At 41.1% G+C, this 16,586-nt stretch overlaps 1 protein-coding gene across 4 annotated transcripts in view; it reads right to left on the reverse strand.

Moving 5' to 3' along the window:
* The window catches only part of CEP128 (centrosomal protein 128), a 428,984-nt gene that overhangs the window by 30,507 nt on the left and 381,891 nt on the right, over window positions 1-16,586 (reverse strand). For all 4 annotated transcript variants that reach the window (XM_043548663.1, XM_043548662.1, XM_037900795.2 and 1 more), the window contains one exon: window positions 2,779-2,856. In XM_043548663.1, coding sequence (XP_043404598.1) covers window positions 2,779-2,856 — 78 coding nt within the window. The remainder of the gene's footprint in view (window positions 1-2,778; window positions 2,857-16,586) is intronic.

A 16,586-nucleotide genomic window follows, 5' to 3' on the forward strand; every position in this document is an offset into this window, starting at 1 on the left:
ACTTGCAAGAGACAGCCTAACCATTAGGCTATGGGATATTCTGTTGTGGGTCTCTCACTCTCTCCCACTGAAGGTGTTCCACTTTTTATAAACAAATTATGAAATACTATGAATTGCTACTATGAATGACAATGAATAGTCATTGGGCCAGTGAAAAAATGTGAGAATTACTCTATAGCTTGGTGGTTAGGACACTCCCCTAAGATACAGAAGACTCTAGTTCAAGTCCCTACTCCAATTACTAGTTAATTATTCATCAAAAGTGGAAGAACTTCAACAGGAGAGACTAAGAAAGACCAGAATATCCTATAGTTCAGTGGCTAGGGTGCTCTCCTGCAATGCATGAAACCCAAGTTCAAATTCCTGTTCCACATCAGAAGGAGGAACTGCCAATGAACCAAAAAAATCAGTTATTCACCCAGCTCTAATCAGAGCTCGACTGAAGACAACAGACATACACCGATGTAAAACCAAGATGAAGTCTGAATCAGCCCCAAGGTCTCCTAACTCACAGCCTTGTGCTTTAAAGACCAGAATACAGTGTCTCCCATAAACATAATGTGTGCAGTGGGATCTCTCAGTATGAAAGATTCTATATAGAAAATAAATAAAAATGAATATGCATTTTCACTGATGGATGTTTTAAATAATTCAGATTTAAAAGTTTGTTTGAGCTATTGGGTTCCCAACTCTCCTTTCGAAAACAACAACAGGTTTTCAGAATAGAATTTCCTAATTTTGTGTGGCTCTCATGAATGTAAAAGAATTACAGCACTGCAATTTAGCCATTAAGCCCCAAAAGATCTAATTGTAGGCTTACCAGCCTTGACAGGCTCTCTCTTAACACTGTCAGTATGTCCCCATGAGTCAAGACAACCATATATCTTTATTTGATAGCTGTGCTGTGAAAAAAACACACTTTTCTAGGTATTGGGTCAGAAACCAAGTATAGAAACTATACAGGAGATTTACTGCAAACATCAGCTATTTCTACTTACTTCTCTGGATTTGTTGGAAAGATATATTAAAAACTGGGATGAATGGATTTAATTGCAGTGTTCAAAGTGAATTATTACTGATGATGGTTAAATAAGAGCTAACTGTATTACTGTTGTTGTTATTATTTGTTGAAATCCTAAAGTCCTTACACAATCAAAATTCTTATTGAAATCATCAAGTAACTGAGTAAAATCTGAAGGACTTTATGATTTGACCCATTATTATTCCTACAATGCCAAAAAGTTGTGTAGTGCTTCACATGCAAAAGATGATGGCAATGGCTGTGTAAGCCAAAGAATATATAACCCAGGTTGTATGGCAGGTTAGCATGTAAGCATTACAACCCCACTCAGCCTCTCCGTATCGTTACAGCTAATCAATTATCAATTGCTCTTCAACCTTCAAATATAATTTCTAAACTCTCTTCTCTCTCCCTTTTGTGCTACAATTTAACTCTGTAAAGTGCTTTAGGAAATGTTTTGTTTGAGATAAAAAGTGAAGTACATAAAATAAAGTGAAATTCTGCTTACCTCTCTCAAAAGAGTAGTCTTATTAAAATCAGTGGGACTACTTGTCTGAGTACAGCAAACAGGATTTGGCCATTAAATTGCATTGTTCTGTATTACTAATGCATTTCCCTTCATCATGCACAACAATCTCTCTGTTAATACACCACTAAGCCGGAAAAACCAATAGCACAAAGCTGCAAACAGTCTAAGGATGAGACTGAGACCACTACATTCATTCTGCTGGGATCTGATTCTGCAAAGCTCATCAGCTTCTGTGGAACTTATGACCATGCTTAAGTGCGTTGCTGAATTGGTGACTTGTGACCTAAGTCATTCTTGAACCTTGGAACTGTCAAACAGAATGTGGAAGATCTGGAACACATATTGTAACCTTCCAAAGAACGCACTTTGCATGTAAGAGTTGCACTCCTAAACACTGGAGTATACATTAATAGAAAGTAATGATAGCATTTGATGTTCAAGATGATGTGACAATGTTCATCAATTTGGCATACTGAACTTCGTGCCTGATTTTCCCCTCAATATATCAGGATGTATCTACCTAACATAATGAACAAACTTGACTCTCAAACAGCTTTTATGCTCATTATGCAGTTTTCACAGGCTTATCAATAAATGAGCTGGGTTATGAAAGCACAGGCACTCAGCAGTCCTCATCCTGGATAGCGCTGCCAAGGGAACTGCAGGATGTTATGTCTATACAAAAATCAAACAATAATCTGCCTCTTTCTAATTATTGATGCAGAAGTTATAATCACTAATAAAAAAGGCACCACATCAACCTATTTTGAACAAATCAGTAAAGACTATAGCAACAGTACTTGAAATAGTTTACTCAATTACCTTGGCTTGCCTAAACTGAAAGTTTCATAATGTAGTCATATAACTTTTAAAAACTAACTTTATATTTGTGGCTAATCTAAGCGCTCTACCCCGATGTACAAACACTCTTTTCCCAACCTATGTATTATATACTTTTTTTAATGTTAGCTTTAATAAAATTTTTAAATCTGTTCTTATTCCAGTATTTCTTTACCAGTATAAAGTTAAACTAATTCTACGATTTTCAACCAATTCCTCAAGAGTAGGAAATAAACCCCATTATTACTATATGAGTTAAAATTGGAATACTGTAGTTTAGATTTCATTGTATGTCCTTTAGGTAATAGATTTCTCTTTGCACATCAGGAAGTTGTCAATTATTCTCAACAATTCAGAAATACTGAGAGACAAGTGAAAACTTTCTCACTCCAAAATCTCTGAAATCTTCCAAAAGGCTCAGTTTCTCAGGAACAGACTCTAGATGGTCCAAGGCCATTCGGGTACTCTGAAGAATAGAATACAAGAAAAAAGAAGCATTATAAAAGTTTGATAAATGCTTTCAACCCTATTCTGAAGTCTGAAACACTAAAATTCCCTTTACATGTTGTAGCCTCCAGGATTTATGTAAATATCTGTGTTTGTGTCATTAAACTACTCAGTGTAAAAATAATGGCTACTTACAGCTAAAAATGACAACAGTAATGCAATTGTCAACAAATTGCTCTGTTATCATGAGCATCTATAAATAATTTTCATCAGTTTCTTGACTGCAGTGATTCTTATTCACAATGGCTGTAATTTCTAATTTTCATCTTATTATTAATTATCATCATCATCACCATCATCATCATCATAGCCATATTATTTAGGAGACATAGACCCAGACCCCATTGTGTTAGATTCTGTACAAACAGAAGACAGTCCCTGCCCCAAAGACCTTAAAAGCTAATTTTAAGACAAGAGACAACAGATTAATACTGACAAATACAAGAAAACAATGAGACAATATTGGTCAGCATGATAGGTTGTGGTCTCAGGACCCCAACAGCTGAACTACTGTACAGCTTTTGTAGGCATCCTAACAAAGGAAAGTTTTAAGGGGGTTTTGAAGGAGGAGAATGAAATAGCTCTATGGATGTTTACAGGGAGCTCCTGTCAAGCATGAAGGGCTGCATGGAGAAAGCATGACGGAGCTTGTTTAAAAATTTAACAAGCAGACAATGGAGATTGGCATAATAGACCAAATGAGGTAAGAGTCAATCTTTTGATACAGAATGAGAGATGATAGGCAGGGTAGGGATGGGTTGGGATGAGTCCTGAAAGCGCAAACAACTAGCTTGTTTGATGTGACAGAGAGGAGGGAGCCAGAAGGAGGAAGCAAAGAGAACGGTGATGAGGTTAAAGTAACATGCTAGGAAAATGATCCCTGCAGAAGCATTCTGACTGGGTATGAGTGAGGCAAGAAAAGGACATTGCACTAACTGAGATGTGAGATGATAAGAACCTGGATGAGAGTGTTAGTTTTGTGTCGTGCTTGAAATGCTCCAGGTTGCAGCCGTGGGAAATAAAATTTCCTAGAAATGAACTGGGTTGCTGAATATTTCCAACACACCTCTGAACAACATACTAACCCACAGAGACCTTCCTACCAACACTACAAAAAGAAGGATTCTGGGTGGACTCCTCCTGAAGGTTGAAACAACAGACTGGACTTCTACATAAAGTGCTTCTGCTGACGTACACGGGCTGAAATTGTGGAAAACAACATCACTTGCCCCATAACCTCAGCCGTGCAGAACACAATGCCATCCACAGCCTCAAAAACAACTCTGACGTCATAATCAAAAAGGCTGACAAAGGACGTGCTGTCGTCATCATGAATAGGTCAGAATATGAACAAGAGGCTGCTAGGCATCTCTCCAACACCACTTTCTACAAGCCATTACCCTCTGATCCCACTGAGGGTTACCAAAAGAAACTACACCATCTGCTCAAGAAACTCCCTGAAAAAGCACAAGAACAAATCCGCACAGACACACCCCTGGAACCCCGACCAGGGGTATTCTATCTGCTACCCAAGATCCATAAACCTGGAAATCCTGGACGCCCCATCATCTCAGGCATTGGCACCCTGACAGCAGGATTGTCTGGCTATGTAGACTCCCTCCTCAGGCCCTACGCTACCAGCACTCCCAGCTATCTTCGAGACACCACTGACTTCCTGAGGAAACTACAATCCATCGGTGATCTTCCTGAAAAACCCATCCTAGCCACTATGGACGTAGAAGCCCTCTACACCAACATTCCACACAAAGATGGACTACAAACCGTCAGGAACAGTATCCCCGATAATGTCACTGCGAACCTGGTGGCTGAACTTTGTGACTTTGTCCTCACCCATAACTATTTCACATTTGGGGACAATGTATACCTTCAAATCAGTGGCACTGCTATGGGTACCCGTGTGGCCCCACAGTATGCCAACATTTTTATGGCTGACTTAGAACAACGCTTCCTCAGCTCTCATCCCCTAATGCCCCTACTCTACTTGCGCTACGTTGATGACATCATCATCATCTAGACCCATGGAAAAGAAGCCCTTGAGGAATTCCACCATGATTTCAACAATTTCCATCCCACCATCAACCTCAGCTTGGACCAGTCCACACAAGAGATAACACTTCCTGGACACTACGGTGCTAATAAGCGATGGTCACATAAACACCACCCTATACTGGAAACCTACTGACCGCTGTACTTACCTACATGCCTCCAGCTTTCTTACAAACCACACCACATGATCCATTGTCTACAGCCAAGCTCTATGATACAACCACATTTGCTCCAATCCCTCAGACAGAGACAAACACCTACAAGATCTCTATCAAGCGTTCTTACAACTACAACTGCTGAAGTGAAGAAACAGATTGACAGCGCCAGAAGAGTACCCAGAAGTTACCTACTACAGGACAGGCCCAACAAAGAAAATAACAGAACGCCACTAGCCATCACCTTCAGCCCCCAACTAAAATCTCTCCAACACATCATCAAGGATCTACAACCTATCCTGAAGGACGACCCATCACTCTCACAGATCTTGGGAGACAGGGCAGTCCTTGCTTACAGACAGTGCCCCAACCTGAAGCAAATACTTACCAGCAACCACACACCACACAACAGAACCACTAACCCAGGAACCTATCCTTGCAACAAAGCCCATTTCCAACTGTGTCCACATATCTATTCAGGGGACATCATCATAGGGCCTAATCACATCAGCCACACTATCAGAGGCTCGTTCACCTGCGCATCTACCAATGTGATATATGCCATCATGTGCCAGCAATGCCCCTCTGCCATGTACATTGGTCAAACTGGACAGTCTCTACGTAAAAGAATAAATGGACACAAATCAGACGTCAAGAATTATAACATTCAAAAACCAGCTGGAGAACACTTCAATCTCTTTGGTCACTCAATTACAGACCTAAAAGTTGCAATTCTTCAACAAAAAAACTTCAGAAACAGGCTCCAACGAGAGACTGCTGAATTGGAATTAAATTGCAAACTGGATACAATTAACTTAGGCTTGAATAAAGACTGACAGTGGATGTGTCATTACACAAAGTAAAACTATTTCCCCTTGTTTATTTCCCCTCCTACTGTTCTTGTCAACTGCTGGAAATGGCCCAACTTGATTATCACTACAAAAGGTTCCCCCCACCCCACCCCCTCCTGCTGGTAATAGCTCACCTTTCCTGATCACTCTTGTTACAGTCTGTATGGTAACACCCATTGTTTCATGTTCTCTGTGTATATAAAATCTCCCCACTATATTTTCCATTGAATGTATCCAATGAAGTGAGCTGTAGCTCACGAAAGCTTATGCTCAAATAAATTTGTTAGTCTCTAAGATGCCACAAGTACTCCTTTTCTTTTTATGGGTTGCTGAAGGGTGCACATTTTTAGTATAAACTGGAGAAAACCCTCTATGACTAGCTGCCTTCACCACTTACTTGCCCACCTCCTGGAGTACAGCAGCGAATCAGAACTGGTGCAGAAAGCAGGCAGAGCTCGCTGCCCCTCCCCTCAAAAGCCCACACCATTCTGATGGAGGAGGGGAAGAGCAGAAAGAGCACAGTAGCTCAGAGCAGCTACGCTCCCACCTCCCCAGCCTCTCCTGGGAACAACTGGATGGCTCTTCTGCTCCTCCCCTCTTCTTCCCTGCAACATGAGGCTTGGGAAGGTCAGAGGGGGATGAAGAATGCTTGGAGCTGCCCCCCCAGCCTGGAAGGGTCAGAAGGCATCCCTGCTGCAGGCCCCCCACTAGGCCTAGAAGATGGATGTGAAAAAATCCAGGGGCTGCAGGAGGAGCAGAGATGAGGCTGGAGGGGGCAGAGCAGATGGGAGGGCTAAAGGGACAGGATTGATTTGGGCACTGGGGTCAGAATTGAGCACTGGGCAGGGAGATGGGCAGATGTGGGGATCATGATCCCCTCCCACTTATTTTCAGAGCTCTTTAAGCACTTGATGTGTGGCTGGATAGAATAGGCCATATCATATCATAGGCCAGTGATATTATGCAGAAAGAAGCTACAATTTCTTTGTATTGTAATTATAATAGTGAAGTGGATTTAACAAAAAGTTAAACAGAAGTATGCAACAGAAGTATGTGTGTATGTAGACCCCCCCACAAAGAGGAATGAACCACAGTCATTTTTCATAAATAGAAACATTTACAGTTAAGAATTATGCAAAGAATATGTATAGTCAAAATTTTATATTTTTTGCAGTAGAAATATATCTACTAAATATTGCAGAAAGTTTCGAGCAGTGAATCAATAGCAGGATACATAGGCAGCATTTCATCTCTATGTCAATGGTTCAAATCCAACCTATAGCAAGTTGAGCACAATTGAAAACAAGTGGGTGGTACGATCCAGGGAAGGCGTGTGGCTAGGTTAGATGGTGCATGCAATAATACTGAGCATCTTCTCAGCCTTCCTACTGACCAGGTTCCTCTGGAAGCTCAAAGGCTGTCCCTCCACTACTTGCTGAAGGACACGTAGAAGCAACATTGCTTTTTGAGTGAATACTTCCTTTGGCAGAAGAGGTCTCACTGGCACATGGAGGTATAAATTACCGGTACATTACTCTGCATCGGGTTCTTTTACTCTAGTTCCTAATCTGCAAAGAACCATAAACCTTATTACTGCTGCTGCAAGCTGAAGTATAAACCAAAACTAAGCAAAAACCCACAAGCCACAAAAAATTAATCAATTACAAAGTCAAATGACAACATGCTCTGAAATCTGTGCAAACTGGGCTAAAGGCCTTCAACTAAGGAAGATTTGCTGCTCATCCTGGAGAGTTCAGCTCACCAGACGGCAAGACCATCCTATCTAGGTCCCAGACCAAGCTTTTAGAGTGACAATGACACCTTTAATTTTACCAAGATACAAAGAAAGAAACAAGTGGATAGCTCTAAGCAGGGCTATTACATGTTTAGTGCAGTCTGCCCCAGAAGGCTGCAATCTACATCAGATGAAAGGTTACCCAAAAATGTCATAGAAGCAAAATAACTAATGCATAAAAACTGTTATATGGTCAGCATTAGGAAGGAAAAGGTACACCTCCTTGGTCAAACAGAGATTTAATATGGCTTTACAAGCCTCCTTTATTCCCAAAGAGAATCAGTCTGTATCAGACTGAAATATAGCAAAAGGTGCAGTTCTTCAACAGCATAGTTGGAGTCAAACCTCAATCACCTAACAGAGATAAAAGGGTCTCTAATGACAAAGGAGCAATGGAAGACACACTCAGATGGCAGCCCGAAAGCTGTTGCTATTTGCATTGCACCGTACACCCGCAACAAAAGACAGTTCCTGTCCCGGAGAGTTTAAAATCTCAGTAGTACCAAACCTTACTATAATGTGAAGACGAAAACATCAAAAAATAGAATGTGCAACAGTTTCCTAACTATACAGATAAACAGATTAAACAAGGCAATATTCTAAAGGGAAGCAGGCCCGTCTCATCTTTTTCAGAGGACTGTTTCTCTTTGTGAAACTGCATATAACAAATAAAAACAAAGTGTGGCATATGCTCAAAAACTCACTTTCTAGGTCTAATAACAACAGTCTTCAGGGTATAAAATTATTATTTTTTGCTCAATTTAAAAAAATCTGGAAAAAAGTCCAGGATGTTCATCTGCTCAGCTCATAGAAAGCATATTAGCAATAGCTCTCCCTCAGGAAAACAAAGTGTCTTCTGTGACCCTCATCAGTGTATTGGTGTCAGCCAAACAGGGGATCAGCAACTGTATAATTCAACTAAAGCCATATTCAAAACTTATCCAAAACAGAGAAAAGAATGATTACTTACCCTACAGTAACTGTGGTTCTTTGAGATGTTGCTGTCAGTGCGAATCGCACTGTAAGTGCATATAAGTCTCACAAGCATGAGATCAGAGTCTATTGAATAGCAGTATCCATTGGGGCTTTGCAAGCACCGCATGGCTTCTCATGCTCCAATGCAAGGACATCAAAGTTGGAGCAGCTGCAATCCTCCATCAGTTCCCCTGCAATTCAAAGCCCATGTTCACTGAGGTCTCTGAAAGCAGGAAATGGAGGGCTGGTCAAATAACCGCAGTTACTATAGAGTAAGTAAGTGTTCTTTCTCCTTTGAGTGTATGCCAGCATGGATCCCACTGTATGTGATAGGCAAGTAGCACCCTCGCTGGATGGTGGGATGAAGCATTATCAGCTGCATCAGCTGAACAGTGATTGTTGTACTGCTCTCCCAAACTTGGCATCTGCCCTTGTGGCTAAGTCCAATCCATAATGTTTGACAAAGGTCAGTGGGTTACTATGTGTTGCCACCTTGCAGATTTCAGAATTTGGCACATTTCTGATGCAGGCAGAGGATGTTGCTTGAGCTCTGGTGGTATGAGCCTTGATGTTCAGTGGGAGAGGTACAGCAGCCAGCTGGCAACATAGAAAGATATGTTGCATTATCCACTTAGATATTAGATATGATAAGGTGGCCTGGCCTTTGGAATGGATGGCTATAGCGAGAAATAAATGGGGAGACAATATGATTAGTTTGGTTCTGTCCATGTAGTAAAGTAAGACTCTGGAAACGTCGAGCATCTGTAACTTCTCTCTCAATGTTAATTGGGTATTGGGAAGAAGACAGGCAAATTGATTGATTGATTGAGATGGAACTGTGAGACCCCATCTTGGGGATGATCTTAGGGTGAGGATACAACATCAGTTTGTACCTATGAAATATCATGTAGAGGGGGTCAGCCAGAAGTGCTTGGAGCTCAATCACTCATCTAGCTGAAGTGACAGCATCAAGGGTGACCATCTTCAGAGTGAGCTGAAGTAAGATGTATTCTGACAGAGGATCACAGGGAATGCACATGAATCTCAAGAGGACAATGTTGAGGTTCCAGGCAAGAGAAGGTTCTCTTATTAGTGGATAAGTATGTAGCAGGACCTTGAGGAACTTCAATGCCCTGGGGTATGAGAAGACCAAGCATGACTGTACTGGCATATGGTAAGCAAAGAATGCTGGAAGGTGGACCGTAAGGCCAGAGTGTTTCAGATGCAGCAAGCAACGGAAGATCTTTGGTACTGTAGCCTGCATAAGGTCCATGCCCTATGGAGAGGTCCAAATCAAGAATCTCTTCCATTTTGATGCACAAGGCCTTTTGGTGGATGTCTTCCTGCTCTATATCAGGATCTCCTGGACTTCTCTAGAACAGTCCTGTCTGTGTTACTTATCCAGCTAACATCTGGGCAAATTAATCAGATGCAGTGACTTTGCGTCTGGATAGGCTATCAGGCTGGTGCTGTGCAATCAAATCCAGGGAGTGGGGGAGATGCATTGGCAGTTGACAGGATACCTGTAGCGGGTGTATCATTCAAAGCCACGTCTCTTGGTATGAAGCCACAAGAATGACTGCGGTTTGTTCTCTTTTGATTTTGGAAATCACCCGATGAATCAAGGGAATCAATGGAACGTTATAAAGGCCTGGGTTCCACTGCAGAAGGAAGGCATCAGGCAATGAGCTCTGGCTCCTGTCCCCCCTGGAAAAGATATTCTGGCATTATCCTTGGTCTATCATGGAAATCTCACAAATATGGAATTTCAACTTTATGATGGATCTCCACAGGGACCATGCATGATTGGTCACTGGTTGTTTGCTTAGGAAGTGTCTTATCAAGTGGGGTGTTAAGATGACTAGATATTTTGTAAAGACTCTTAGTGTTCTGAACAGTCCAAATGGCAGTACCTTGTACTGATAATGATTTGGCCCCAGTATGAATCTCAAGTACTTCCTGGGGCCAAGTGAATGTGGAAGGATGCTTCCTGTAAGGTGAGAGCCAATAACCAATCCTGACCCTGGAGAGATGGAATGACAGAAGCAAGTGTTACCATCCTGAACCTGAGGAGGCATATGTATTTGCTTTGGAGTTGTTTGAGGATGGGACGATGAAGTATCAGGAGTTAGAAGCCTTTTCCCTTGTACTCCTGTGATACCTGTAAAGTGCTGAGATAAAGCAATGAGGCCACTTCTGTATGTAATTGGATTGTCGTGAGGTGTGAAACAAGAGGCCCATTGGTGGTTCACTACTCTGTGTCAGCAACTCTTGTCAGGCCTGACATACTCATTACACTTAACATGTTGTTGTCATGATATATACCCAAAAAGTGGCATGTAATATCTCACTGGAAAACTAACTCACTGATCCTTAATATTTGTGTGATATATGTGAAGGATGTGCACAAAGAATTATAAATATGTGATAGAATTATGTTCTTTAAATGTGATTGACAAGCAATGCATAAGCCCCATCTGCCCTAGACATAGGAATGCATATTTACTTGTCTGACCAACCTGGTTATCAGGCACAGACCATGAAGGCACATTTACAATCAAGGTAGACAAAGCCATCATGAGAGCAAGCGGGAAAAACTGACTACCTAATAATCCTGATTGGGATGGAGACTGCAACTCCAGGAAGCCTTCCTGCCTCTTGAAGCGGGGTCAATGACTTTGGGAAGATATAAACAAGGACAGAAAGCCATTTTGGCATCCATCTCTTGAAGAAACAAAGAAACCAGCACTCTGGTTCTGTAAGGGTGGATCCTGGATACAACAGCTAGTCATGCTGGAAAAGTTGCTGTAAGTAGGGAAACCATCATGAACAAGGATCATATAATTAAGTTTTACTCTTAGAAGTGTATTTTTACTTTTGTTTTTTTTTAACACTTTCTATCTTTATTCCTTTTATTAGTTATCACAAACCTATGACCTTTTGTTTAATAAACTTGCTTTATGTTTTCTATAAACCAATTCAGTGCTTTGATTAAAACAGACTGTTTGTTAACCCTAGTTAAGGTAATAAGCCAGGTGGTGCTCTCTTTTTACGGGAGCAGCGAACTTAACTTCTGTACGTGTTCAGCGAGAGATCTGGACACCCCAGGGCAGATGGTTTTGGGGAAATTTGGGACTGGCGGGTGTTGCCGTCACCCTGTAAAAAGCGACTGGGCAGCAGAAGCCAGGATGTGACCTGCATGCTTGTATGCTGGCTGTTAGTGTCAGGGTGTGAGCCACAGCTGCATAACATTTAAGGAACCAAGAGTTGCAGGGCAGGTGGCGACACAACCTCTTACTGTCTGGGTTGAACATCTAAGCATCACAAAAGGGTCTCTGAAGAGGAAAGGGGAAGGGAGGTGGGTAGTGGGTAAAGTGGAAATGAATAGCATTGCCTTGTCGATGATGTCTCTGACCTATGTGTCTGATATAACAGTGGACCAAGCTCAGTGGAAAGGGGCAAGATGGCTCTGGAGGGTAAAGAGAGGGTTTGGATCAGCTCTGGTTTGTCTCTAAACACTCTTATCAAAGCAGCTCCCTCTATGACTGTCAGGTAAGTAACAGAGAAAGTCAAGGATGGATGTCTGCGAAAGTACTGAGATCTTTCAGGAGGCTGACATTCTGGTTGTAGGCCCATAGACTGTGACTGTGATCTTTGTCTCTGTTGGGGCTGATATTTATAAGATCTCAGGTAGAGAGCTGGAGTGTAAATCCCTAAGGACCTTAACATAGCCTTTGAGTCTTTCAGGAATGGAGCACCTCATTGTTCTTTGATCTCAAAAGGCAGGAACTCAATGGTGGCTTGTTCCTTTTGGGTATCACTGACACTAGCAGTCAAGCATCCATGTCATCATGGTATCTGTGGCCATCAACCTCATAGCCATGTCATCCATGGCTGTTTGCGGTGCCATGCTTGCAACTATTTGGCCTTTTTTTTTTTAAAACTCCTCCCTATACTGAGGTGGGACCTTTGTCAGGAAGGGAGAGACCTCTCCCACATGAGGAAGTTATATTTCATGAACAAGGCCAGGTAGTTCACCACCTGGAGATGAAATGAGGCCAAGGAGTATGCTTTGCACGCAAACAAGTCTAATTTATTTGAGTCTGTGCCCTTAGAAGTATCTTATGAAGATCTGGATTTCTGCTGGACTCTAGATACTAGTGAGGACTTTGTGTTTGAGTGGACATAAAGATGTCTGAAGCCTTTTAGAGTCTCCTGATATCCCTTTTTGCAGGCATTCAGAGGTGGGAGGAAGAGTGGCCAGGGTTTGCCACAGTGCCTTAGTTGGCTCCATTACGCCCTCATTGATAGGCAGGGCAATCCTGGCCCAAGTAGTGCAGCTGAGAATACCAAACAGTTGGTGGGACTTCTCTCGTGTAACTCTGTTGATGCACAGGGTCTCTGCTATATAGTATAGAAACTCCTGGAAGGCTTTGAAGTCATCACCCGGCAGGGTAGGGACTGGTGTCGTTACCTCATCAGGTGATGAAGATGACAACTCTGGGTGGAGCTGAGGATCACTGCTGGCTTTCCATTAACTCCATCTGCCGGAGGGCAACATCAGGCTCTGGTATTACAGATCTGTCCAAGAAAGCTGATGGACAGTAGGATCTCACCCTTTTTCTGGATACGTGAGAGAGAGATCTGCTCTAGGACATGTACAATGATGGTCCCCAGTAAGGTGGGTATGGTCAGGATGGCATGCTTTAGGGATCTGGCCCAGTGCCACTCCTATTTAGCCTGGGGCAGCACTCTTGGCAAGGAACCACCAATACTGTTCCAGGCGTCCCTCTCTGAAGGCAAGGGAGAGGCATCTCTGCTCAATGCCAATGAGAAGGAGTAAACTGGTGAGGGTGAGCCCTTTGAAAGGCAGTACTTTGAGGAGAAATATCAACATGTGAAAAATAACCTGTTTGCTATAGGCCTAAAAAGGGTGTTTGTTTTTTTTAAATAAGGTACATAAATGTTTACAATATAAATCTAGATAAACTGCTTAATTAAAGATGTTTTATCAAGTCTTGGTGCAGGTTTTCCAAAATACAGTGGACTCTTAAAAAACTAAAAAATATCAGTAAAAATAATAAAAATAAACTACTTTACTACTATATATTTTTAATATGTATAAGGTGTTACATGATTCTGCAGAGAAAATTTGGGGACCACTGTCTGGGGAAGACTAAGCATAGACTAAGTAATCAGAGTGAGTTCAGACTGTAAAGTCCATATTTTGACTTTACACATACAGCATTTGATTTTATTAGTATCAATAAATGGGCACATCAGAGGGTGTTTTCATTCATACATTGAATCTACACATTTTATGCTAAAAACACTGTCGTTTTGCTGACTCCAAATCACAAAATGTATCTGTAAGTGTTTAATCTACAAACAATCTGTAAATGATTTGGGATCTTAAGTGGTGTATTCATTTAAGTTTTTAAAGGATTTGAGCTTATTTGTAAAGAAGACCAGATATAAATTATACCTTAGAAGTGGTCAAAGAATAGAAAAGGACCTACATTTATAATTATCCATGGTGAAGTAGGATGAAATCATTATGGTATATGTACCTTTTCAGTTTGCAGTGACTAGAGGCAAATGCAGTTGTATAAAATTCACCAGGGAGATGTTTCAATAAAGTTATATAACAAATTTGCTGAAAGTGGGCCAAACATTTGCAGAAAACATGCTTGTTGCAACTCAACATATCAAATAAAAGTGGAATACTCCCTCTTCCGTTTCTATTACTTGTAGACCTCTGAATTAAGCTGCAGGATGGAACATGCATGAAGATGCAGTTGATGATGCACATTAACTTGTTGCAGCAAGAAATCTAAGTAACTGCTAAAATCAATATAATTGAATTGCTCAGAGTAAATCTGATTCATGGTTTTAAATTAAAATGTATTTTGTCTTTTCACCTGATATTACTGTTGCATTATTTTGCCTGAGTTTCAAAATCTAATTTGAAAGGCACCATGGGTACAGATATGGAGAAAACCTATACAAGGAAAAATGCTCTCAGATAAGTGAGCCACTTCTTGAAGCTGGAAGAATTTGAGGACATACAATACAAAGAAAAGTGCTGAACTGTGAGACTGAAAACTTACCATAACAAATTGTTTAGAAGAGATAATACCAAAGAGATGGAAAGGAAAGTTAAGTGTATATTCATTCTAATCAGGTGTAAAATTCTTACTGAATATTTCCCGGAGGTGCCCCTCTCCTCCCACAACATGCTATAAAAACTCCAGGGGGGTTGAAAATATTTACTGGAGCTCTGCCCTGGACAGCTCTGGCTGAATTTAAGCCCTGATTCTAATTATCTTTGAACAGTGGGCTAATAAAAGTTGGTCTTGCAAAATTCAAACCCTAAGTGAGAAATATTTTTGATAACAAGTGAAACAACATTTCTTTCTTTATCATCACCAAAATGGGAATGGTGAGTGAGCAGATTTTGAACCTGGCTGATAAATTTTCATGATAATTTTGCAAGGCTTATCTAAGCTTAGGCAAAACTGGATTGTATATTTCTTATTTTCAGATGAATGTCTTGTAATTTAATTTATTAAGTCCTATTGAAAATGTTTTAAAGTCAAATTATTGATTTACCTTCAAAGTTCATGTTAAGAACATGTTAAAGAAATAAAGGAATTATTTCCTCATACACCACATCTGGCTCTTTACTGCTCAAACTCTTATAATTTGCAAAAATTAAATTAATCAACAGCACAGTCAGCTGGATTCTTCTCTATACCTCCACCCTGCAAACAATGATATGGTAATCACATCCTGATTAAGTGCTTTCCACAGATTTTAATGTAGAACTGTTTTTATCTGTAAAATACCTAAATCAAGTTTTTCAAACAGGGTCTCACTATACCTTTCTGTTTCAGGTTAAAATTGCCCAGAAGTATCTATCAATCTCTAAGCATCTCCCTCATTAAACTGCCCACAATTGCTCCTCTCCCACAATGAAACTGTACTCATTCATACTGCATGCTTCATTTACAGTGGCCTTATGTTCATCAAAGCCTTGATTTTCCACTCCATTAATTTACGATGAGTTGCATGGTTTGCTACTTCTTCCCAGAGTAGTTTGTGGTCCTGGTCTGTATGTGGGTTTGAAAGGTGGAGGGATATGTGAAAGAGACAGCAGATTCTCACCAGCCATCTATCTGCCAGCTTTCATGAATGGAAAAGTTAACTATGTGTGAAACAAAACATCAGCCCCTACTGCTCAGCAGGTTTCAGAGTAACAGCCGTGTTAGTCTGTATTCGCAAAAAGAAAAGGAGTACTTGTGGCACCTTAGAGACTAACCAATTTCTTTGAGCATAAGCTTTCGTGAGCTACAGCTCACTTCATCGGATGCATCCGATGAAGTGAGCTGTAGCTCACGAAAGCTTATGCTCAAAGAAATTGGTTAGTCTCTAAGGTGCCACAAGTACTCCTTTTCTTCTTACTGCTCAGCAGTCATCCTAGGGTATGTCTACACTGGCAAGTTTCTGCACCACAAGTTATACCACTTTTATTAAAATTATGTAATTAAACTGTTGTTACACGTCCACATTGTGCTCCTTGTGATGCTGGAGCGCATCCACATTAGCAGCTCTTGCAATGGCAAACACAGCAGTACATTGTGGTAGCTATCCCACTGTGCAACTGGCCATAGGTGCTTTGGGAAGGGTTTGCAATGTCTCATAGGGCAGGCACAGTGTCACATGATGCAGGTTTCCCAATCCCATTGTTCCATGGGCATCCTACTACATTGCTAGCTGCTTTTCAATTGAAGTGTGTGTGTGTGTGTGGGCGGGGTGTCAGTGTGTGACAGGGAGTGTGTGTGTG

Source organism: Chelonia mydas, chromosome 6, assembly GCF_015237465.2.
Source record: "Chelonia mydas isolate rCheMyd1 chromosome 6, rCheMyd1.pri.v2, whole genome shotgun sequence".
Lineage (NCBI taxonomy): Eukaryota > Metazoa > Chordata > Testudines > Cheloniidae > Chelonia > Chelonia mydas.